Below are 24,230 nucleotides of genomic sequence, written 5' to 3'. Positions count from 1 at the left end.
CAAGGTATTTATAGCTGGTCTCTATGTCTGTTATGTGGCCCACTGGTAGTTCCACTCCATCGGTCTTAACTACCTTCCCTCTCTTTACTATCATCCTGCCACACTTCTCCACACGAATGACATCCCAATATCCTCACTGTAGATCCGTGTCAGGTGGATCAGTGAGACGATGTCTCGTTCACTCTTAGCATGCAGCTTGATGTCATCCATGTAGAGGAGGTGGTTGATGGTGATTCCACTATTGAACATGTACCCATATCCAGGCCTTGTGATTATCTGGCTGAGGAGGTTTAAGCCTATGCAGAACAGCAGTGGGGACAGTGCATCACCTTGGTATATGCCGCACTTGATTGCCATTTGTGCGAGGTGTCTTGAGTTCACTTCCAGTGTTGTCTTCCACAGTCCCATTGAGTTCTTGAGGAAGGTCCTTAGTGTCCTGTTGACTTTGTATAGCGCCAGGCATTCACAGATCCATGTATGTGGCATTGAGTCATAGGCTTTCCTGTAGTCAATCCAGGCTGTGCTCAGATTGGTCTGCCTAGACCTTGAATCTTGGGCGATTGCTCTATCTATGAGTAACTGGTGTTTTGAGCCTCTGGTGTTGTTCCCAATGCCCTTCTGAGCTATGCTTATGTACTGGTACATATGGTCTTGTAGCTTGGCAGCTAGGATGCCTGATAGAACTTTCCATGTTGTGGGGAGGCAGGTTATTGGCCGGTAGTTGGATGGTGCTGTTCTCTTGTGAGGGTTTTTCATGATCAGCACTGTTCTTCCTTGTGTTAGCCAGTCTGGGTGGGAGCCTGCTGCTAGCAGTTGGTTCATCTGTGCTGCTAGGCGTTCATGCACTGCTGTTAGTTTCTTTAGCCAGTAGGTGTGGATCATGTCCGGGCCAGGTGCTGTCCAGCATTTCATGTTCTTGACCCGCTGTTGGATGTCTGCCACTGTGATGGTGACTGGTTCCTGTTCTGGGAGATTGCTGTGGTCTGCTTTCAGGTCCTGCAGCCACTTTGCACTGGTGTTATGTGTCTTCTCTTTCTCCCATATGTTCTTCCAGTACTATTCAGTTTCTGCTGCTGTTGGCTCAGCTGTTACTGTGTGGTTGCACTGTAGTTGGGAGTACACTTTGGATGGTTCTTTGGGGAACAGGGCATTTATCTTCTTGGCCTCTGCTTCTCTAGTGTATCACCTTAGCCTGGCAGCCAGTGCTGTGAGCCTTTGTTTAGCAGTCTCTAGGGCTTCAGATGGAGTGTACTTTTTCAGGAGCCGAGTCTTATCCTTAATCTCCACACCCTTCTGTGGTCCAGCTAGCTAACTAACTTCTCTCCAAATTGCCTTGATCTTAGCCTCCAATCTCATTTTTCAGGGTGGGTATGTACTGCTGTTCTTCTTGATCATGTAGCCAAGTATTTCCAGGATTACAGCGGCTGTAGCATATACCAATTCATTTGTTTCAGTTATGGTGGTAGCAGGGATTGTCTGGAGGGCTCTGTTGGCATCTTCTAGCATACTATCTGATGGTATTTCTCCACTGAGCCTTGGTAATTGGACTTGAGGGTTGATTGTAGCTAGTTTATCCATGATCTTATGCCTCATATCAGCTGCTGTGCTCTGTAATAGAAGGGGTGACAGTGACATTCCAGCTTCAGGTGTTGGCTGCACATCCAGTTTTCTTCCAGGTCTGTTTGAGTTCGGGTTGTAAATGTAGTTGGTCTATCTCAAGTTGTGAGAGCAGCTTCCTCTTCACTATTTTGAAGCACTGGGTAAGTGGTTGTTTCTCAGTTAGTGTGGATGTAGGTCTTCTGTCTATCCATAGTTCCCTCATACGTTTCATATATCCCCTCTCATTAGGTCTGCTGTTGTAGTAGCATTCCATCAATTCCAAGTTCTCTTGTCTCGTCCATGTATGGTTTGTTCCAGTAGCCCACTTAACATCAGACTGTCCTGGTTCCCCAACATCTGACGTGGACCTTGTTAATCTGGGCGACGTCCGAGCCGGCATGACTCTCTTAGTTCGTGTCACTCTCATATTTGAGGTAGGCAGGTAAAGCGTTAGAGGGTCTTTGCCCAAGGACCCCTACTGGTAAGGTAGGTACCAGCCGGGATTTGAACCCTGGTCTCCTGCATCAAAGGCGGTATTCTATCTATATATATATATATGAATAAAATCACATACAGGGTCACTGTGAAGAATATGCTAGGTGTCTGGCAGATAAACTCAATCGGATCTACTCTAAATTGGACTCTGGCTTAATGCAGGTCCTATGGAGGCTACCGGGGTCAGGTCTGGTTCAGTTATCTGGAGGAGAGTTTGATCCTGTTGGGCCTGAGGAAGTGGACAGGGTCCTTGGAGCTGTTAGCTCGGCCACTTCTGTATTAGATCCATGCCCCGCTTGGCTAGTCAAGGCTGCCTGGGAAGAAACATGTGGTTGGGTTTTGGCAATGGTTAATTCCTCTTTGAGAGAGGGGGTAGTCCCATTATCTCTTGGTTCACCCCCTCCACAAGATCCCATCGCTAGACCCCACTGTCCATGACAATTTCCATCCAGTTTCCAACCTTCTCTTTTTAGGAAGGATTATAGAGGGGTGGCCGCGCTGAATCTTCAGAGGGTCCTGGAGGAAGCAGATTATCTGGACCCCTTCCAGTCAGGTTTCAGGCCTGGATATGGGCCTGAGATAGCATTGATTACACTCTTGGATGTCTTCTGGTGGAAGCAAGATGGGGGTGGCGCATCCATCTTTACCTCTCAGCAGTTTTTGATACCATCAATCATGATATTCTTTTGGGGTGGCTCTGGGAGTTGGTGGGTGGCACAGTGTTGTGCTGTTTGTCCTTCCTCCGGGATTGGTTCCAGTTGGTGTTGATGCGGGGGGAGAGGTCTAGCCTGTGTCCCCTCTTTTGCAATTCGACAGTTTGGGATGAGTTATCATCAGTATTTTGATGATACTCGGCTTTACACCTCTACCCCAGGCTTCCTGAGTGATGCTGTGGAGGTTCTCTCTCAATGCCTGGAGACTGAGAGAGCCTGAATGGAACACAACACGCTTTAGTCAACCCAAGCAAAACCAAGCAGCTCTGGGGTTTTGAACCTCCTTGTTCTGGGGACCTTCCATCTTTGGTTGTGGATGGGGTGGCACTGCCCCAGATAGACCTGCTGTGGAATCTATAGGTCCTCCTGGACTTGCTGTTCCTGCTTGAAGAGCAGGTGGCAGCTGTGGCTAGGAGGGCCTTTGTACAACTTCAGGTTGTGCATCAGTTGTTCCCCTTCCTGGACCAGGGGGCCCTGTTCACAATCACTTATGCCCTGATGACCTCATATTGGACTATTACAATGTGGTATACATGAGGTGCCCTTGAAGAGCATTCAGAAGCTTCAGCTGCTGCAGAATGCAGCGGTGTGACTAGTTAATGGCATTGGCTTTACAGCACATGTGACACAACTGTTGCACATGCTGCACTGGCTTCCAGAATGCTTCCAGGTGCAATTCAAGGTGCTGGTAGTTGCCTTTAAAGCCCTTCATGTCTTGGGATCGGGGTACTTACAGGACCATCTTTTCCCAATTATTTCTCCCTCTCCCACCAGGTCTGGCAGGAGGGGCATGCTCCGGGTGTCATTGGCTAAGGAGTACTGCCTGGCGAGGCCCAGGAAGAGGGCCTTTTCTTCTGTGGTGCTTGCCCTGTGGAATTTCATTCCCCCTGAGATAAGATTAGCCTCAACCCTGCTATCCTTGAGGATGTTAGCTTTGCCACCTCTGTATTAGATCTGTTCTCCTCCAGGTTAAGTGAGGCCTCCTGGGAGGTAACCAGTATCAGGGTTCAAGTGATGGTTAATTCATTCCTGAGTGAAGAGTTATCATGCCTGCTTCCTCAAGAAGACATCACTGGATCCAGTAGTTTCCATTTTGGGGGAAGGTAGTGGAGAAGATGTGGTGTGACAACTCCATATTGCTCTGGAGGAAGTGAATGATCTGAATCCTTTTCAGTTGGGCTTTAGGCCTGCATACAATACTGAGATGATATTGATTGTACTTACAGATGATCCCTGGCAGGACCAGGATAGGAATGGTATATCTTTCCTGGTCCTGCTTGATCTTTCCATGGCATTTGCTACCATTGATCATGACATATTTGTGGATCATCTCCAAATGTTGAGAAGGGGAACACTACATTGCAATGGTTCTCCTTCCTCGGGCTGGTTCCAATTGGTATTGGTAAGTAGGAGAAATCCAGTCCAAGGGCCCTGCTATGCAGAGTCCTACAGGGCTCATCACACTTCCTGCTCCTATTCCACATCTACATGAAGCCATCGGAAGGGTTCATCTGTGAGCACAGGGTCAAGTATTATCAGTATAGTACATGATGTCCAACTTTTTTTCTCAGTTCCTGGCCAGACAAGCAATGCCATAGAGATCCCGTCCTGGTGCCTGGAGGCTGTAATGGTCTGTATGTAGAGAAACAGGCCTAATTAGGCTCAACCTTAGCAAGACCAGCTTGAAACCCTATGAAACTGCCTTTATTTTCAAGCACCTTGCCAGCATGGGGATTTATCATTCATGATTCTCAGTGTGGTTGCACTTCCCCAGGTGGAACTCTCATGTGATTTGGAGGTCCACCTATCCTCTCAGTTCCTGCCTGATGAGCAAGTGGCCAGCTGTACCCAGAAGAGCTTTTCCACAAATCTACCAGTTATATTCTTTCCTTGATCAGACAGTTCACAATTACTCATGCCTTGATTACTTCACATCTGGGCTACTATAAGCTCCTATATAGACTACTGTAACTATGTAGCCCTACTCTACCTTTGAAGACTACTCAGAAGCAACAACTGACCTAGAATGTGACTGCATAGATAATCACAGGTGTTCCCCTTTTCACCCATGTAATATTTCTGCTCCATGAGCCGCATTAGCTACTACTGAGTTTCTGGGGACAATTCAAGGTGTTGGTTGTGACCAATAAAATTCTTCATGGCTTAGGACCTGGCTATCTTCAGGACTATCTTTCTCTTATTATTTTATGGTGATATTTTAACCCTAATATGTATGTTGCTTAGAATTACTTTGGTGATTTGGGCAACAGGCAAGCCATTAAAATAAATAGATGCAACTGTAAGTTTTTCTTTACATAAACAGTCTGATACTTTTAGAATAAAAAAAATAATATCTGCAAGCCAGGGATGGCCATGTTCCCAGCAAAGCCTACCATAGCTCAAGATGTGATAAATGTTTATATTAATTTCTTTCTTAAAGTAATCTGATTTCCAGTCTTATAAGAAATCAACATAGTAAACATGCTTTCCTTAAAGTTTTCGTGCAATGCCCTAGGTAACCAATGAGAAGCCAAAGTTTATTATATTCCTATTTCTTGCACATTCTGATATACCAGTGGCAAGAGGCCTGAGAGGGTATTTCATGAAGCAGGCATCTTCCTCAGCTCCACGGTCCCTCTAGTGACTTCATCATACCAGGAAGAAATGCAGATTCTGCCCACAGCTTGTAATCTATAGATGAACTTTAAAAATTGCCATGAGGAAAGGATATAAAAGGAAATGTAAAAAACAAGAGACAGAAAAATTACCACTCAAAATTCTAAGGAGGGAGTGTCTCTTTTGATGCAATTTAAGCAATTTTAAAATGGGGGAGAGGCAAAAGCCAGGTCATTTATTCTGGTCACTACGTAGTGCTAGCCAGATACAAGGCACAAATGTCTGAAATCTAGGAAGTAAATTACATTGTAATGAACCAATAAATACTTATTCCAGAAGAAAGTTTAAAACAGGGCAAACAAAGAAGGGAAAGAAGCAGAGAAAATCTGAAACAGATGAAAAAAAAAACAGCATGAAACCTTACTACAGTATCTGGAATTACTAGCATCTTCATTCCAATGGAAGCTGGAGCACGGCCTCTAGTATGGGAAACCCAGAGCCATAAGATGCCCACATGACAGTTGGTTTCCCATATCAGCTTGAATCCAGTTTCTGAGGGTCTGAAACTAACATGAGGGGCTGCTGGACTCAGGGATGCTCCTGTGGAATCCCAGACTGTTCTAAGCTGTTCATATTCCTTTAGTTCCCTGCTGCAATCAACAGGCAAATCCTGGGCCCAGGTGGTTTGAAAGAACTGAGAGAATCTTACTGAAGCATATTGGAGGCTCTGGTTTCCATACAACTGTATTATTAAATAATCCACGTGGTAAACACTGGCTTGTAGGTGATCCAATTAATTGGTACCTCAAGAAAAGAAAAAGAACATAATACATTTTTAAACTTTTTCTCTTTTAAAAGACCTTAATTTTGAAATACAAATTTTTCTATCATTAAGCAAGTGCAGTTACAACAGCTTTCCTTAGATTGAAGGTTTTATTTTTTTTAAAAACAGGCATTCTAACATTTATATGAAGGCACTTAATATATAAATATTAAATAATTATAATATTAAGGCATTTCTTTTCCTCCCACAAGTCCTGTTATGCTGCCTCATCAATAACTTTAGTGACAACATCAAAGGCATCATTTCATATGGCATGGAAGAAGGCAGTGGTAAACCACACCTTATTTTATGAAGAAAACCACATGGATAGACAAGATATACTGATAGATGGTACTTTGCTATATGATGGGCCCCTCAGGTTTAATGGTATTCAACATGTTACTGAGCAAGGGTTGAAGATCCTTTGGAGTACTAATGGTGTTTATGGCATGGTAGTTTAAAGCCTTCTGGACATCTAGTTGCTGATGTTGCATTGCAGGAAAAGAAAATCCAAAGCTGCAAAGGCAGAATTACAGTGGGAACATGAAATGTAAGAAGCATGAACATGGCAAAGCTCCACACACTGAAAGACAAATGGAAATGACTACACACTGACATCCTAGGCACCAACTAATTGAAATGGACTGAATTGGATAGTTTCAGTGAGAAGATCATTCTGTTTACCACTCAGACTTGAAAAACCAGGAATGGTGTTGTTTTCGCAGTCAAGAAAGATGTAGCAAAAACAGTACTTTAGGTACAGTCCAGTCAACAACAGAATAGTATCAAATAGCTTTAATAGACAACTCTTTAATATAATAATATGCTCCAACCACTGATGCAGAAAAAAAAAAGTTGCAAGCTTGCACATGCAAGCAAGATGTGCTACTTATAGTTGGAGACAGGAATACCTAAGCTGGAGGTAGTAAGGAAGAAAATGTAATTGCACTGTATAGCCTAGGAAACAGAAATGAAGCAAGAGAATTTCTGCCAATCCAGTGATTTCTTCATTGCTAACATATTCTTCAAATAACCAAAGCAATCCTTATATACATGGACATCAAGAGATGGAGCACTCAGAAATCAAATGGACTACAGTATTGATACAAGGAGGTTGAAGAGCTTAATTGTAACAGCCAGGAGTGGCCAGGAGCTAACTGTGGAATAAATTACAAACTGCTCATGTGCAAATTTCAAGTAAAGCTGAAGTAGAAGAATAAAGCCAACAAGTTTCCAATATACTAGTATGATGCTCTCAAGAAGAACATCAGGAATTGCTTTGAAATGTTTGGCAAATATAACTGAAGCCACCTTTTCTTCTTTTCTTTGTTCCCATCCAGGTTTGTTATCTCTACCATTTTTGTTCCTTTTTTGTTTTGTGTTGTTTTCTTGTTTTTAAATGTTTTTAGCAAATTGTAAACTGCCCAGAGTCACTGGGAATTGGGAAGCATATAAAATCATGATCATGATCATCTTCATCATCATCATCATCCTCTCTTTGAAGGGAACCAGAGGAACTGTAGAATGTAATCAAAGAAACTGTTAGGAATGAATGTGAAAAGAGAAAGCCAAAGACCAAGAAAGAGGAGAAAGCAAGCTGGATGTCAGAACAAATGATGGAAATTGCCAAGATGAAAAGACAAAGCCAAAAAAAAAAAAAAAAAACCCACAAAGATTTGAGGAAGGAACTTAACAAATTTTGGAGACTGTTAGACAAGACAAAAAGCTGTATTACAATGAAATATGTAAAGACACTGATGATGGAAACGGACATGGAAAAACAAGGAAAATTTTCCAAAGGTCTCTCAAATCAAAAGGTGGTTCCAATCTCAAATTGGTATGCTAAAGGATGCCAATGGACAGATACCAACTGATTCAAAGAAGATCAAAGAAAGATGGAAGGAGTGTATTAAAATTCTATAGGGTAGGGATGTCAACATTCAAGATACATTAGAGGATATTCCCTATGTATAGGAACCTCTAGTATTAGAAGATTAAGCTAGATCAGAACTCCAGTCATTACCAAGTCAGAAAGCTACAGGAATTGATGGAATATCTACTGAAATATGGCAAGCAGCAGCAGAATAATAAAGATTCTAACCAAACTATGAATCAGATTACAACATTTTGGACGTATGATGTCAAAACACAACTCTCTTGAGAAGTTCGTATTTCTGGGAAAGGTGGAAGAAAGAGAAGAGGATGTCTCAATTACAGCAGTGATGGTGCACCATTGGGAGACCTGAAGATCATTCAAGCAGAGAGGGTTACCAGGTAGACCCCCTGTTTTCCTTCCTTCCTTCCTTCCTTCCTTCCTTCCTTCCTTCCTTCCTTCCTTCCTTCCTTCCTTCCTTCCTTCCTTCCTTCCTTCTTTCTTTTGCATATTTGCTTACATTGTTAAGAAGAAATCTAGTATTTTGCATAAGTGGCAAAGAAGGTCCAACTCCATTATAAAAGTTCTTATCCACAGAAGAGTAAGCATTGGAAAACGAATCATGAAAAAGTGGAACATTCATTTTCTTGGTATATCCTTATACATTTACTATTTTGAAGGAAGCAGAAATATCTTAAAAAATAATTGGTCCTCAATAATTTCCTCACAATTCAGTGTAACCCTGATTAATCTCTTTCATCTGACAGTGATAAAATATAAATCAGTAAATAAGGATTCTTTGGGATTTTCTTAGAGTACACGTAAAAAAGGGCCCAGTTTTCCTGGCATCTTTGTTATCAACCTTTTGCCTAAATTTTGGATTTTAAAAATTTCAGGCAGCTAATTTATACTGTTCTCCATCTCACTGACTTCAGTGAGTCTATCTTAGGCAGAACTAAATGAAGATCAAACCCTCATATTTTATACAGGTAGTCCCTGACTTATGACCATTCATTCAGCAACTGTTCGAAGTTACATCATTGCTGAACAAATGGTGGTTACGACCAGTCCTCAAAGTTCTGGCTGTCCCAGCACCCCCATGGTCATGTGATTGCGATCTAGGCGTTTGGCAACCAGCTTGCACTTACAGCAAGTTATGGTGCCTGCGATCACATGATTGCCATTTGTAAGCTTCCCTGCCAGCTTCCCCAGAAAGTAAATGGGGAAGCTGGCAGGGAAGGTTGCAAGTTGCTGGGGTAAGTCTCCCCCATCTGTGTACCCTCCCCCAGCTACTCTGTGCTTGTGCCACACCAGCCACTCACCCATGCCCATGCAGCCTCCCCGACCCTTGCCACACCTATTCATGCACCCCTGCACACCCTTCCTGAGCCTCGCTGCTTTACGACTGTATCACTTAGCAACTGAAATTCTAGTCCCAATTGCCGTCATAAGTCGACGACTACCTGTATCATAATTAGACTTTGCTAAGGCAGCCAACTCAACACGCACCCTTCGTTACAGATGAAATTTACTTTTGCTCTTAGCAGGAAATCCATTAGAATAATACGGTCACCATTTTCTGGTTTTCCTGGATCACCACATGATTTCCCTAATAGAAAACAATGTTGAGAATTAGTATTCTATGATTCTGTATATATGGCATTAATAGACAATTTCAATCAGTCACAAAGAAAGCTTATAAATGTTCTTCCTTCTAAGAAACCAGTCCTCTAGCAGACTTGTGAGAATAGTCATAGTGGAAACGCAAGTTAATTTATATAATGTAATTTAATATAATCAACTAAAATTAATGCCCTGAAAAATGCTCAGCATTAGATAGTAAGTAACTTTATTATGGCTCCAGACCAGCAACACAGATACCACTGAATAAAATTATGAGGTGCAGTTTCAGAATATACAACCTGCTTACAGAAGATTGATGAATCCATAATAATATATTAGTGAGCTTTATTACTTAGCAGATAGATAATGGCTATCTTGCAAATAATAATAGTCTGCTTATCTGATAAAAGTTAAGAAACATAAAAGTCATCTGGATGCCCAGAAAGGATAGTAAAAGAAGTGAAATCAAATTGTTTCATATATCTCCATAAAAATGCAATATAGGTTAGAATATGGTTCCTGAGGAGTAAAAACTAAACAAAATATATGAAAGGACCCAAACAGAAATCAGAAACACTTCTAAATATATTGATTCCAATTAATAATCAGGGTATCTCCAACTATTTGTGCCTGCCCGGTAAGTTCTGATGGAGTGGGTACTCTCCAGGTTCCTTCTATTAAATGTTGTCATCTTGTGGGACTAAGGAAGCTTGTTGTGGCCCCCACCCTCTGGAACAGCATCCCTCGAGATATGGACAGTGCTGTCTCTCCTGGAGTTCAGAAAAGCACTTAAAGCCAGGCTTTGACCTCAGGACTGGGGTTGATGGTTTTGTGGGAGCCTTAGTTTGGTTTGATTTCTTACTGTTGAGATTATTTTTGTGAGGCCTGCCTATGAGGTTTTATGTTTTTAACTGCTTTTATTATTTTGTATTTGTATCTGTAAGCCACCCAGAGTCAATGGGAGTGGGTAGCTATAATGCATTTAAAATAATAATAATAATGAGGGTAGTCCTCGTTTACTGACCACTCGTTCAGCGACTGTTTGAAGTTGCGATAGTGCTGAGCTAGTGGTACTTATGACTCGTCTTCAAAGTTCCAGCCGACATGCAATCCCTGCAGTGACGTGATCGTGGTTTGGGCGCTTGGCAACCGGCTCATGCTTAGGATGCTTCCCTGCCAGCTTCCCACAAGCAAAGTCAATTGGCAAGGCAGCAGGGAAGGTTGCAAGTTGCTCTGGTAAGTTCCCCTGGCCTCCCTGTGCCCGCACTGTGTGATCCACCCCCCAACCTCCCTGTACCCATGCTGCAGCATCCCCCTCTCCTGGCCTCCCCCAACTCGCACATGGCCTATGCCAGGCCTCCCAGGACCTCCCCCGGCCTCCCCTACCCCCCCATGGCACTCTTCCCATGGCACCCCACGCTTTACCTGGGGCTCCCCACTTCCAGCTTAATGACCTGCATGTCTTGAGGTTACAGTGACAACTGGGACTGTCGGGATTGTTGTTGTTAAGCGAAGCAGTCGTGTGATGTCACACTTTATAATTGCATCGCTTAGCGATGGCAATCCTGATCCCAATTGCTGTTGTAACCTGAAGACTACCAATAATAATAATAATAATAATAATAATAATAATAATAATAATATAGGGAAGTAGCTTTCAATAAACGTTTTTAGTGATTTTTCTTTTTTCCTTTTTGGTATAGTGTCACTTTTTTCTCTTAAAAAAAAGAATTTATCACAGTTTATAATTTTACTATATGATTTATATTGTGCTGTCTGTTGCTTCCAATATTCGTATTCTGTGTAGAGTTTAATAGTGATATTCAGTTTTTAAATTATATAATATATCAGGTAACTTCAATCACTTATTGAAATATTGAAAACATTATCACATTTGTAATCCTTTATTTTTTCCTCTGATTTTATTCCTTTACTCTTTTTGTTTCATTTATTTTTTTTCCTAAAAAAATTACAAGATAGGAAAATTCAAGATAGCCAACTTTTTCAACAATTCAGGAACCAAGAAGGTAAATGTGTTCACTAAAAGGGGAATTATTAAATCTAGTAGATGGCAGCAGTATTAAAATATATTGGATGCAGTTAAAATGGTAACATTCCAGGTTGATGCTGGCTGGGGAATTCTGGGAGTTGAAGTCCATGCATCTTAAGGTAACTGAGATTGATAAACATTGCTCTAAAGGAATGCATTAATATGCCTGAAGCATCATCCTTATATGGGGGCAGCTCTGGACTTCTGAGGAAACAATGGCAAACCAAAGATGGCTCCGCTGAGAGTGGAGCCAACAAGCATGGTGGAATGAGGAGCCGGCGTATGGACCAGCCTCTCAGAATTCCTCTCCAGACAATTCCTCTCACATACACTCCAAACAGCAGGTCCCCATGAGGAGACTATAAAACAGTGGACTCCCCCAGATTAAGAGCTCTGGAAGCTGAGGGATCACCATCTTTGCCCAAGCCACAGTCAATGCCTTCAAAAGGACACTGGGTTCACATACTTCCTTTCTTAATCACTTCTGGAAATTGCTTGTTAATGGTTTTTTGGATATCACAAAATGTTTCATCACCTGGGTGAGTTTCCTTTAACCCTTGGCAAAAGAAGTTTTATGCAAGTTTAAGGACTTAAAAAAAATTATTTTGGAGTAAACAGCAAAAGGGTGATTAGAACATTGATTTTGGAAAGTTATAAATGGACTAAGGAGCCAGATGGATTTGAAACAAGATTTTGAAATTAATTGCAAGAATCCTTCCCATGGGAAAATGCTGCTGATTAGGAAAAAAAACATGGTAAGATGGGACTTTGAAGGTTGAACACTAGAGGGAATGAGAAAGAACTAAAGATCATAATTAAAAGGGAAGAGACCCACTAATACAGAATGGAGCAAAATACTTTAACTTTGGAAGAATTCAAGGATATTTGGGAACAATGCATTGTTATCTGGGGACAGCTCTGATGATAAATATAACCATTTAAAGCTAAAATCTCAGTGTCTGGAGGCTGTGGGCAACCGGATGGAGAACAGGCTTCAACTCAACCCCAGCAAGACTGAGTGGCTTTGGGTATTGGGACCCCTTGGTTCTGGGGACTTTTCGTCTCTTGTTCTGGATGGGGTGCACTACCCCAAACTGAACCTGTGTGCAATTTTTGGGTCCTTCTGGAGTCACAGCTCCTGTTTGAAGAGCAGGTGGCAACCGTGGCAAGGAGGACCTTTGCATAACTCCATGGAGTTGGAGGCCCTGTTAACTTCAGTCACCTCTGGTATGGGTTGCTGCAACATGCTCTACATGGGGCTTTCATTAAAGAGTATTCAGAAGCTTCATCTGATGCAAAATGCAGCTGCACGAGCAGTTATGTGCACTCCATGATCAGCACACGTTACAACCCTGCTCCACAAGCTATATTGGCTGCCAGTCTGCTTCGAGTCCAATTCAAGGTGCTGGTAATGACCTATAAAGCCCTACATGGCATAGGACCAGGTTATTTGAGGGACCGCCTCCCTCCAATCACATCTGCCCATCCCATCAGATCCAGCAGGCTCTGAGTCCTGTCAGCTAGGGAGCATCATCTGGCAGGGCCAAGGGGGAAAGTTTGGAACATCATCCCCCCAGAGATCAGATTGGACCCAACTCTGCTGGCCTTTCAAAAGACTGAAGACATGGTTTTGCCAACAGGCATGGGGACCACGAAATGTGGCAAAGCCAACACAGTAGTTGAATTGAATGGTATTTTTAGATGTGATTATGTTGGCTATGAATTTTATGATTTCTTTATGATGGTTTTTATATGCTTTTGTATTGCTTTGTATTGTTTTTGTTGTATTGTCTAATTGTGTTGTTTTAATTGTTTATAAGCCACTCAGAGTCATATATATGAGATGGGTTAGCTATATTCATTGGAATAATAAAGTAAATAAATAAATAAATAAATAAAATTATTGATCTCACATATCCAGAGAAAGGTAAAACTAGGCAGTTGGCCTAGTTTGGACTATAAATTCAGACATTATGGGGTGAGCTATAAATTAATGAGTATCAAACTGAAGTGTTTCCATTTCATAAGCATCACCAGCACCCAATAAGCAGAAAATGTTGTCTCAATTACTTCTGCTTGAGGATGAATATAATCAACCATCTTAGATCACCCCTAGATTCCCCTTTTTCACTATGGGAGCCATTATTCAAACATGAGTCATAACCATCGATCCTCAAGTCTCCTAGTGCCCAGGTTTCCAGCAGAAATAAAATAATAAATCTGAATAGATACTTAATAAAAGAAGGATCAGACTTTAGCCAATATCCAGCAGTATTCTCTGAGATGAAAGAGATGTGATATAACTACATGCAAGGCCAATCCATAAGCAGTTTCCCAAAACAGCAAATAATTTAAATATAAAACAAAAAAATAAAGATGCCAATAAAGCTTCAGATAATATCAACCAAACTAAAACCATGGTGTATCTGTTAGTCTTTTAAGATCCTCAAAAGTATAATTCAGGAATTCAGCACTATTGTAAAAGTAATTAATTAATTAATTGCATATATCAGTTACCTTTTTAGGATCATATTTTTGTAAAATTATTACCAAATAAAACAGCAATAGTTCAATGCAGTTTTGAAGGTAATTGCAATAGAAGATCCTGACCTTTACAAAAAACTGGGACTGGTGACCAGGTGTAATTCGAAAGACAAGTAGTAGCGGGCCTTTTGGGATGACCAGGGATGTGCTCAGCACCTCGGTGGCAAACATGGTTCACAACTGATCCCACAGGATAGAACAAAATATAATCTTGATCCACTACAGTAAATCTGGTCTCTTGTGGAGTCTCACAGCCACCTGTGAACAAAAGCAGACAGAAGTAGTGAAATACTATGTCAGGAAGGCTTACAAAAGAAAGGCTTTTTAAAAAAACATGTTAAAAGTATTATGTATTATGTATGTTTATTATGTGTTGACAACTGATAGGAGAAAGGGCATACAGGTCAATAGCTGCTATATTTAACCTTCTCCTGGCAACAATATGAAGCCCAAGAAATGAAGATTCATTTCTTGCTCCATTCTGATTTTGATTGCCTCAACCAGGTGACTACATAGAATGACACTAGGCCAGGGGAATGTGGTTGAAAAAATGGTGAACAATGAATCACAATGCAAACATTGAAAGGAGATTAAAAAAAAGTAAGATAGAAAGATGTCCAAAACAGGAAGAAATATTGTTCAAGAAGGGACTTTAATATTTTATCAGGTTCATACCATCTGTGTTTGGAAACTATCAAATAGCATTTAGAATGGAGTTTATAAACATGTGGAAGCTGAAAAATATATTACCTTTTTATGACCCTATTGGAAGTTCTTTTAGAGAAAGAATTGTTATTTTCTTCATGCTTTGCTATTATTAGGATTCAGCTGTTACGCTATTTTCATATTTGGCTCTTAATTACATGTTGTTTGTTGTACCCCTATGACCTTGACTACAGGGAAAGATTGCAGTTTTTTGTCACAGCTCCTCCTCTTCTTCTCTCCTTCAGTCTCCCTCTCTTTTTCCCCCTTGCTTTTCCCTCTTTTTTCTCTCCCCCCACCACTTTCATTTAAGGATGATATATTTAAATAGGTTAATCAGTATAACTGTTTTCTCATTCCCCATAATATTACATTGGTTCATCTAATATTAACAATAACAATTACCTGGATCGTTTATTAATCTGCATGGGTGGAGTGAAGAATCTGCTACACTATATTTGATGACTTTTAGTATCACTTCTTTTTTCTTATTTAATTATTTTTCCTACCTTTGTATTTTGGCTTGGTGTTTCAACAGATACCACATGGGTATATGACTTTGCTTCAATATTAATAAAATCTATTTTTAATCCTCTTTCCTTGGCCTCCCTGCGATCACACACATGCATGCATGTACCTCACACCCTCTTTCCACAGCCTCTCTGTGACTGCATGCACCCCATGCCCTCTTTCCCCTGCCTCCTTGTGATCACATGTACCCCGTGCCCTCATTCTCTGGCCTTCCTGAGCTTGCACCACACCGAGCACCCCTCTCTGACTTGCACATGGCCTGCACCAGGCCTCCCAGGGCCTCCCTCACTCCCCCTGAGGCACCCCTCACTCCTTACCTCCTTACCTGGGACTCTCTCCGCTTCCCACTTAACCACTTAAAAATGTCTAGGGTTACCATCACTAAGTGATGCGGTCACATGACAATCCCAGTCCCAACTGCAGTCATAACTCAAGGACTACCTATGTGCCTATTTTTCTCTCTTTCACTTTATTTTTTAATTAATTGTCTTTATCATTTAGTCATCTTAATTTCCAAGTTATGCTCTTCCATGTACCATAGTCATCAGCTGATAGGACCACAAATGTGTTTTGCCCATCGTGACTTTGGACAGCTGAGGCTTTCATATATTTTCAGTAAAAAACAAAACAAAACAAGAAAGAGTAAGCTAGGTTACCAGCCATAGTTGTACCCCTGTCACATGTAGCATGCCCTGCTAAAGGTAATGGCATGTGAATGTTAGGCATTGTGACTAATATGTGATAAGCACAACAAAAGTCCAGTTTTATGCCAAGCATCCTCTCATCTTGCTTTACAGGCTAGTATCTCTAATTTAGAGATTGCTTTGCAAGCTAACATTATGTTGCATGCATCCCAATAATTAGGAAATAAATGCATAGAGATATATCCTTTGCAGGGCTTTTTTCTACATCTTCACTTATTATACTGCTATACATTTATTGTAATATTTAGGATATACATCAAATAATCAAGATATAATTGAATGCCAATGGGATAGCATCACTAATTCATAAATTACCACCTTAAGCTCATGGAGATAGGACAGGATAGAAATCTATCAGTCTGTAGTTACTAAGAACATAACGAAAAAGAAAACAACACGGCAGTCAGAAAACAGCAAGGTTTACACCAACCCCTTTTTTTTTTAAAAGAATATAAAATATATAGGTATGAGGACCTTTAGAAAATATTGGCCGACCTCAACTGCAATGGCCCTCTTGGTGCTGCCAGCTTTTCTGAAAGCCCGGTGGGTCCAGGTCTATGGGTACCCCAGTATGGATCCCCTTCTGCCATATGGGAGCTTCCAACATCATATTTACTGCCCCCGCTGCTGCTAGAAGGATAACTGGCTTCTCCCTGCGGAGTGATAGGGGAGCGGGAAGGAGGAGGAAGAGGGGGCCCTTTCTGCTTTTTTCCACTTTTCTTCTCATCCTCTGAAATTTCAAGCTAATCTGCAAGATCAACCTGCCCCAAAAATGCTTTTTTGGTGGGGAGGTAAGCACTGTTTTTTCTAGCATCAGTGAAACAAGGGTGGGGGAGACAAAAAAAGGAGGAGAAAAAGCAGGCAGGATGGCTGGCTGAAGGAGCAGCTGCCAGGCAGTGTCAAGCAAAAGCTGAGGTTAAAAAATAAAAAGGGGGAAGAGGGGTGGGAAGGGAAGGAAAGACAAAATAAGGGGAGAAAGAGAGATGTGGAAAGAGGAAGAGAAAGTGGCAGAGGAAGGAGAGAGGAAATGAGAGAAAGAAAGAAAAGAGAGGGAGAGGGAGGAGGTGGGGGAGTGAGGGAGAGAAACAGGATTCAGGAAATGTACCTCTGTACCCATAGAAGTCTAACAAATAAAGTAATTAAATAAATAAAGAGCCTAAGTATTAGATAATTCTTAAATACTTCTCCTTTTAATAAGCAACTGGAAAATATATGGAAGACAAAAACAACTTACGCTCACAAAACTCTTCTATCTGTTCCCATTCTGAGTCTGCAAGACAATGTACAATGTACTTTTTGCTGTGATCTTCTTTATAGCCAGGAAGACATCCATAGGTTACTGACTCAGAAGGTTTGTAGCTAGATGTAATAGGATCAAACGGCTTAGCATATTTCAATACTGGTGGAGGTCCACAGTCACCTAAATTAAAGAGAAATTCATTTCAGTCAACGTACAGCTAGTTTGCACTGCAAAATTTTCTACTGGTTTATATGGACTATAATCAGCAGAATGCAATGTAATCATATTTGATATCAGTTGAACTCAAGCAAAATGTTATATTTAATTCAGATGGAATTTCTTTATTACTTTTATATACTGCCAGCTTCAATCTATGTTTCCAGTCATAAAATCAGCACAATAAAACAGAAATTATAATAATACATAAGATAATAAAGTGCAATACAATAAGAAACAATGGTGCTGGACAGTAAAACCCCTAAACTTCAAATGCCTTGCAAAGAAAGCTCTGTTTGCAGGGTGTTTCTAAATGATACCAACATAGGGCCAGCGTGAACCTTGATGGGAGACTGTTTCCTAAGGTAGGGCCATTACAGAAACACATTGCCTTTAGGCCCTTATACATCTAACCTCCCAACACTGAAGTACCCCAAGGTTCCCCACTTGGGATAAATATTCAGGGCAGGTGAGTTCACCTGCAGAAGATGATACTGAAAGTCCCTTTACTCAAGTCATGTAGGGCTTTAAAACCAGCATTTCGAATTCCACTCAAAAGCCGGTTGGCAGCCAACACTGTACTTGCAATACCAATGTGATGTGGCTGTAGAGGTTTTCAGCTGGGGAAAAGGGGGAAGCTGTCAGTAGAGCAACTGAAGTGAACTCAGTAGCATTTAAAGTAAACTGAAAACTAGTGAAGATAAAAATAAATATATAAAAAAGAACCTTAACAAGGAAGAGGAGAGAGAGTTTGGGCCCTAGGGTACGCAAATGTTACAAGTGATAGCCAGTATATTATCCCAGATCCTAACCTACAATACTCAGAGATTTAGATGAGGAGAAAGAAGAAGGTAAGTGGTTTGTTGGGATAGAGAAAAGATTAAAGGAGAAAGGAGACCTGTGGTGTGGAGGAAGCTAACAAAGATGTACCCTCAGAAATCTGAGCTGACCTTATGAAATCCATGATGAGACACCACGAAGACCATATGAGAGTGATGAAAAGGAAGGATGAGGAAAAGGAGAATCCTGGAGAGAAAATGAAAGTTGTGAATACCTGGAGAGGGAAAGGTTAGAGTGAGATGTATGGAGAGAGGAATTCAGAGATGGCGAGGCGGCGGGGGGAGTGTTATTGCTAAAGGGAGCTCAGACCTCTGGAGAAGGTGCACAAACAACTGAGTCATCCCCTGGGGTAGAGAGGTTGGAAGATTTAGCCATATAAAACTCCACAAGTTAACTGAAAAAGAGGACATCAAAGCATTTTTACAATATTCAAAAGTACAGGTAGTCCTCATTTAGCGACCACAATTGGGACTGGCAACTTGGTCATTAAGTGACATGGTCACTAAGTGAAACTGATTGTGCTTACGATCTTACTTCAGCCTTCCTTTGCTTTACAGACCTGCAAATGTCAATGCAAGAATTGGTTGCAAAGTTATTTTTTCATCACTGTTGTAACTGCAGGTGGTTGCTAAATAAGGCAGTTGGTAAACGAGAACTACCTGTATAGGGATTTCACAGAAATGCCCCAAAGAGGAATAGGTGGTCAAATTAGCTCTTTGTCTCACAAGAAAAACTTTACAAGCTTGTCCCTGCACAGGAGGTCACAGGATATAGGAAGAAGAAGGTGGCAATCCTGCACAGATATGAAGTGAGAAAATATGGCTATCCGCAAATTTGGGGAATACTCTTTGCCGAAGAAGAATCAAGAAATTATGGGTCAGGTGATGAGACTGAAATAAAAAGTGGCTTCGGCTGGATAGTTAACTTGTGTTTGTGAGAAAAATTGTGATGGAGAAATGATTCCAGATGTTGCCTGAACCCATCTTGTTCTAGTTGCAGGACTGTAATCTTAAATCTAATAGAGAAGTCACCTTGGCTGTTATAAAAGTGGGAAAAGCCCAAAGAGGAATGGTGGAAATTGCAAAGGGAGCCAGGAAGGAACACTCCTGGGAAGCATAAAGGTAAAAGAACTGAAAGGTGTGCAAAAATAAAGAAAATGTACTTAACATATTGTGAATAAGATATTAGAAATATGGACAAAGATTAGGAACTAGAAGTAGGACTATGGTAGTCATAGGAGTACGATAGAGTTAGGAGAAAAACTTTATTTTTGTGAAAAACAAAACTAATTTGAGGTTCTCCTATACTACTCCCTTCCGCAGGGAGGCGGGACCTATTCAACTGATCTGCCCATGGCGACTGATGGACCCAATTGGGTTCCAAAATGAGCTGGGGCTTATACCCGAGGGTCTGCTGCACAGTGCAGTGGAGGCCTTGGCCGCTGCCTGGAATAGGAAAGCAGCCAAGGCCTTGGACGGGATCTCACCCATGCGACCTCTCCTAACCCATTGATTAACCACTCCCCTAACCACTCCCATGGTTCACAGAGGAGTTGAGGGTCTTGAAAAGGATTAAGAGATGTCTAGAGTGCCACTGGAGGAAAATGAGGACTGAACATGACCGAACACAAGCTAGAGCCGTGATTAAGGCCTACCTTGTGGCAGTAAGAGCAGCGAAATGCCAACATTTCTCTGCTCTTATTGCATCTGCAGAATGCTGCCCAGCAGCCCTGTTTAAGATTACCCAACCCCTTTTGGGAAAGGGGAGCCCAGTGGCCCACTTACAGGGCCCCACAGAGAAGTTTTCTGGGCATCTGGAGGATAAAATCACTCACAACCAGTCCCAGTTGGATGCCAAGCGTGCAGCATGGTCTATAGAGATGCCCAGGGTACAGATTTACCCTGTTATCTGGGAACAATTTGATCCTGTTGAATTTGAGCAAGTGGACAGGGTCCTCCAAACGGTCAATGCCACCACTTACTGACTAGATCCATATCCCTTCTGGCTGGTTAAGACTGCTCAGGAGGTAACATGTGGGTAGGTCCAGGCAATGTTGAATTCATTCTCGAGGGAGGGAGTGTTCCCAGCTGCCTTTAAAGAGGCAGTGGTGCATCTCCTCCTCAAGAAGCCATCACTGGATCCCACCATTCTGGACAATTTTTGTCCAGTCTCCCACCTCCCCTATTTAGGGAAGGTGGTTGAGAAGGTGGTGGCGTTACAGCTCCAGAGGATCCTGGAGGAAACAGATTATCTGGACCCCTTCCAGTCAGGGTTCAGGCCTGGACTCGGGATGGAAAAGGGCATTGGTCGCGCTCATGGATGATCTCTGGTGGGAGCAGGATGGGGGTAGTGCATCCATCCTTGCTCTTCTTGACCTCTCAGTGCTTTTGATACCATTGACCATGGTATCCTTTTGTGTCAACTTAAGGAGTTGGGAGTGGGCGGAGCAGTTTTGCACTGGTTCTCTTCCTTCCTCCAAGGATGATCCCAATCAGTGTTGATTGGGAGCAAGAGAGGAGAATGCTACACTAAGTCATCCTAGGCAAATAACACCTAAGAAAGATAAATTACTCTGGAAATAGATATGTGACTTGAGCTGACATTCAACAACTTTTCATTTAGATATGTGAAATAGTAGGAAAAACTATTAGGGAAGAACAATATGCCTTTTCATCAGTATAGTACCAGGACCCATTTATTAGATTTTGGATGTAATGGACATCATTTGTGTCTGGAAATATTCACTTAAATGTATGTTATTTCCATCAATTTCCATTATTTGTTTCATGCCATTAATATGCAAAGGGTGTAAATTTATGTGAATGATGTAAATTTGAATTTAACAAATATTCAGGAATAACAAACACTCCATCCCACCCAAATCATTACTGAAATAAAAGTTTTATTTGTACTTTCAAATACTAGTCTAACACTAGTGGAATTTTTTTGATAAAGAATTATCAGTCCTCTCTCAGAAGCAGACCTTATGGGATGGATGAGAACCTCTAGCCATAGACTACTTCTGGCCAGCCATGCCCCACAGCTGGCCACTGAGTTGTCAAATGATACCCTCATTAAGTTTTCTCAGCCAAAAAACATTACCAAGACACTCCAAATATTGTGAGATTGTGGCTTTTCAGACTTCTCTGCATCATTGTTTTCTCAATGAGGTAAGATCAGGCCAATAAAGCTGGCTGTCATGGCCATTGAGGCAATCAGACTCAGGTAATAAGACCCACTTGGATTTCTGGAAATCTTTATTGCTAGTAGGGTATTATAGCAGAATCTTGAAGGCTTCCCAAAGTCACTCTCTAAATCAACTTGCACCTATCATAATTAAGGTGGAATTACAATGAGTCTCTTTCTCACACTTCCCCTCTCTCCTGGACCAAGGAGTCTTTTCTGTAATGGCCTTCCTTCTTTGTGTTCTCATGGCTGGCTAGACATTCCATCACATAGGCTGAATAGTGAGCCAATGCCTAGAGTACCTTGAAATTATGTCACTTCATGATAATTGGAGTACCATGAAATTTTGTTTCACCTGAGTTGGCTTTATTTACCCCCTTAATCATTATAAAATAGGAAGGTAAGTTTGGAGCACAGCCTGGACTTCCTTTTTGGACTCATACTAGGACCAACACTTCCAACATCTGCCTGAATGGAGAACACTGCAGAGAGGATGGGCTCTGGTTTTCTGTCCCTAACCTCTATTTCTTAAGTATTCTGATGTACAAGAAGTCTGTACAGGAGAATGTAACCCTTGGCTAGTTTCATTTCTTTAATTTCCCCTGCAAAGTGATCAGGCACTTTTTTCCAACTTCCTCCCACATCCTTTACAGTATTATCATAATGTCTGATAAAAACATTACAATAGCCCTCCTGAATCAGGCCAAGGTCCATCTTAGTTTAGATGCTTCTGCAGTGCTCATAACGAGGAGATGGTGACATATATTTTTCCTGTTGTTGTTCCCCTGCAACTCATATGGCAAGGCATGCTGTCCCACCCTGGAGATAATATTGGTTAATAGTCTGGATAGGCCTGCCCTCTATGAATTCATCTTGTCCCTTTTTAAAGCCATTCAAATTAGCAGCTCCATCACCACATCTTGTGGTAATGAATTCTACAGCTTAATTATGTACTCTGTGAAAAAAGGACTTTCTACTCTCTGTTCTAAATCTCCTTCTAATCAGCTTCATGGGTGACCTCTATCCAAGAGAAAAGAAAAACTTCTCCCTGTCCATTCTCTATAGAACAAGTGTGATTTTAGACACATTGATTATGGATTCCATCAGTCACTTTCTTTCAAAGATAGAGTCCCAAAGTTCATTTTGAATGCCCTCTTCTGCAGTTTTTTGGCTCTATTACATTCTTTCCAAATGCAGCAATAAGAACTATACACAGTATTCTAAAGACAGGCATGCCCTAGGTGTGCATAAAAGTGCTAGTGTGGAAAGTTTCAGTTTCAATTTTCTAATAAGCCTAACCATGAATAGTTTGAAACGTTAATGGCCCCTTTGTGCCTGTGTAGAATCCCTAACTGCAGCAGATGCAGCTAACTTTAGCTGAATTTTGTTCAGGGCATTGAAAGAGTGATTGACAGTTCTAAAATAACTCAAAGTTATACACAACTTTGCCATTTTTTCCTAGAAAATGGTTGCTTTCCAGGCAGAAGCACTTTACATCAAGTAGAAGCAAATGTAAAAAAGGCTGTGGGTGAGATCAAATCTAAAATGTGACAGCAGCATGGTTGACAATTGATATGTGGTGTCCTGACAGTTCACACCATTGCCTGGGCAGAACTAATAACTGGCTTCACTGAACTTAAAATGCATTTTCTTTTTTCTTTTCTTTTCTTTTCTTTTCTTTTCTTTTCTTTTCTTTGCACTGTTATTGATATTTATACGAAGTAATAATTGTGGTTATTGACTTCCTCCTACAATTATATTTTAAGGATTAGTTTGGAAGGCAAGAGAAACTTCCTCTCAATAAACACGGAAATCCTTTTCGGGACAACCATTATTTGGAGGATGGGAAAGCAACAGGGACTGGCTGGCTAACTGTAGAGCAAGGGGCTGGCCAAGCGAGGAGGCGCAGCGGGCCCCCCATCCTTCCAGTTACTTACCCAGCATTCCGGAAAACAGTGAAAAAAGCACCAAGATTCTCGGACCCAGGTGGGAGAAGAAGTTCCCGAACATCGCAGCGGAACGCCAACCGCTTGATTTTTCCCGTCAAAGAATGAATCTCCAAACGCGCCGGGAAAGGGTGCGGAACTGAGGCGGGCGCCGTAGGGGTGTGTGCAATAAAGACAGGTCAGAGCGAATCCCACGGAGGAAAGGAGAAGGCTAGGTAAGGGCTGCTCCGCAACCAGCTGCCGGAGAAACAGGGCGGTGGGTGGGTCAAAATATTGTGAAAGCTGAACGTTCTTTATTATTCCTTCCGCTTCTTGCCCTCGTCCCCTCCAACAAGCTGACAGTACGGCATTCGCAGTTCATTGCTAGGCGTATGTTGTGTCAAACACACATTACATCTTCCCCGTTTTTGGAAATCTGCAAACGACTGTTTTGCCCCACCTAAAAAGCAGAGCCAAGCTCCAAATCCGTCGATCCATGGTACGGATCCTTACCGACTTTATCATCTATTAAAAAAACCCAAAACCTTAA

At 41.6% G+C, this 24,230-nt stretch overlaps 1 protein-coding gene across 4 annotated transcripts in view; it reads right to left on the bottom strand.

The window, feature by feature from the left end:
• LOC103058528 (complement receptor type 1-like) overlaps nt 1–23,830 on the bottom strand; it is a 69,379-nt gene extending 45,549 nt beyond the window's left edge. For all 4 annotated transcript variants that reach the window (XM_088154572.1, XM_088154574.1, XM_088154573.1 and 1 more), the window contains exons 1-5: nt 23,693–23,830; nt 17,508–17,693; nt 14,403–14,594; nt 9,629–9,728; nt 6,133–6,227 (exon numbers count right to left, since the gene is read on the bottom strand). In XM_088154572.1, the coding sequence (XP_088010698.1) occupies nt 6,133–6,227; nt 9,629–9,728; nt 14,403–14,594; nt 17,508–17,693; nt 23,693–23,765 (646 nt within the window). In that variant the 5' untranslated portion in view covers nt 23,766–23,830. The remainder of the gene's footprint in view (nt 1–6,132; nt 6,228–9,628; nt 9,729–14,402; nt 14,595–17,507; nt 17,694–23,692) is intronic.
• Between the last annotated feature and the right edge of the window lie 400 nt (nt 23,831–24,230).

Source organism: Python bivittatus, unplaced genomic scaffold (genome assembly GCF_059951505.1).
Source record: "Python bivittatus isolate LINGU-HERP-01145 unplaced genomic scaffold, Pbiv_v1 ctg000700_np1212, whole genome shotgun sequence".
Classification (NCBI taxonomy): Eukaryota; Metazoa; Chordata; class Lepidosauria; order Squamata; family Pythonidae; genus Python; species Python bivittatus.
Note: the sequence above shows the minus strand (reverse complement) of the source record. Positions and strands in the feature narration are given on the sequence as shown.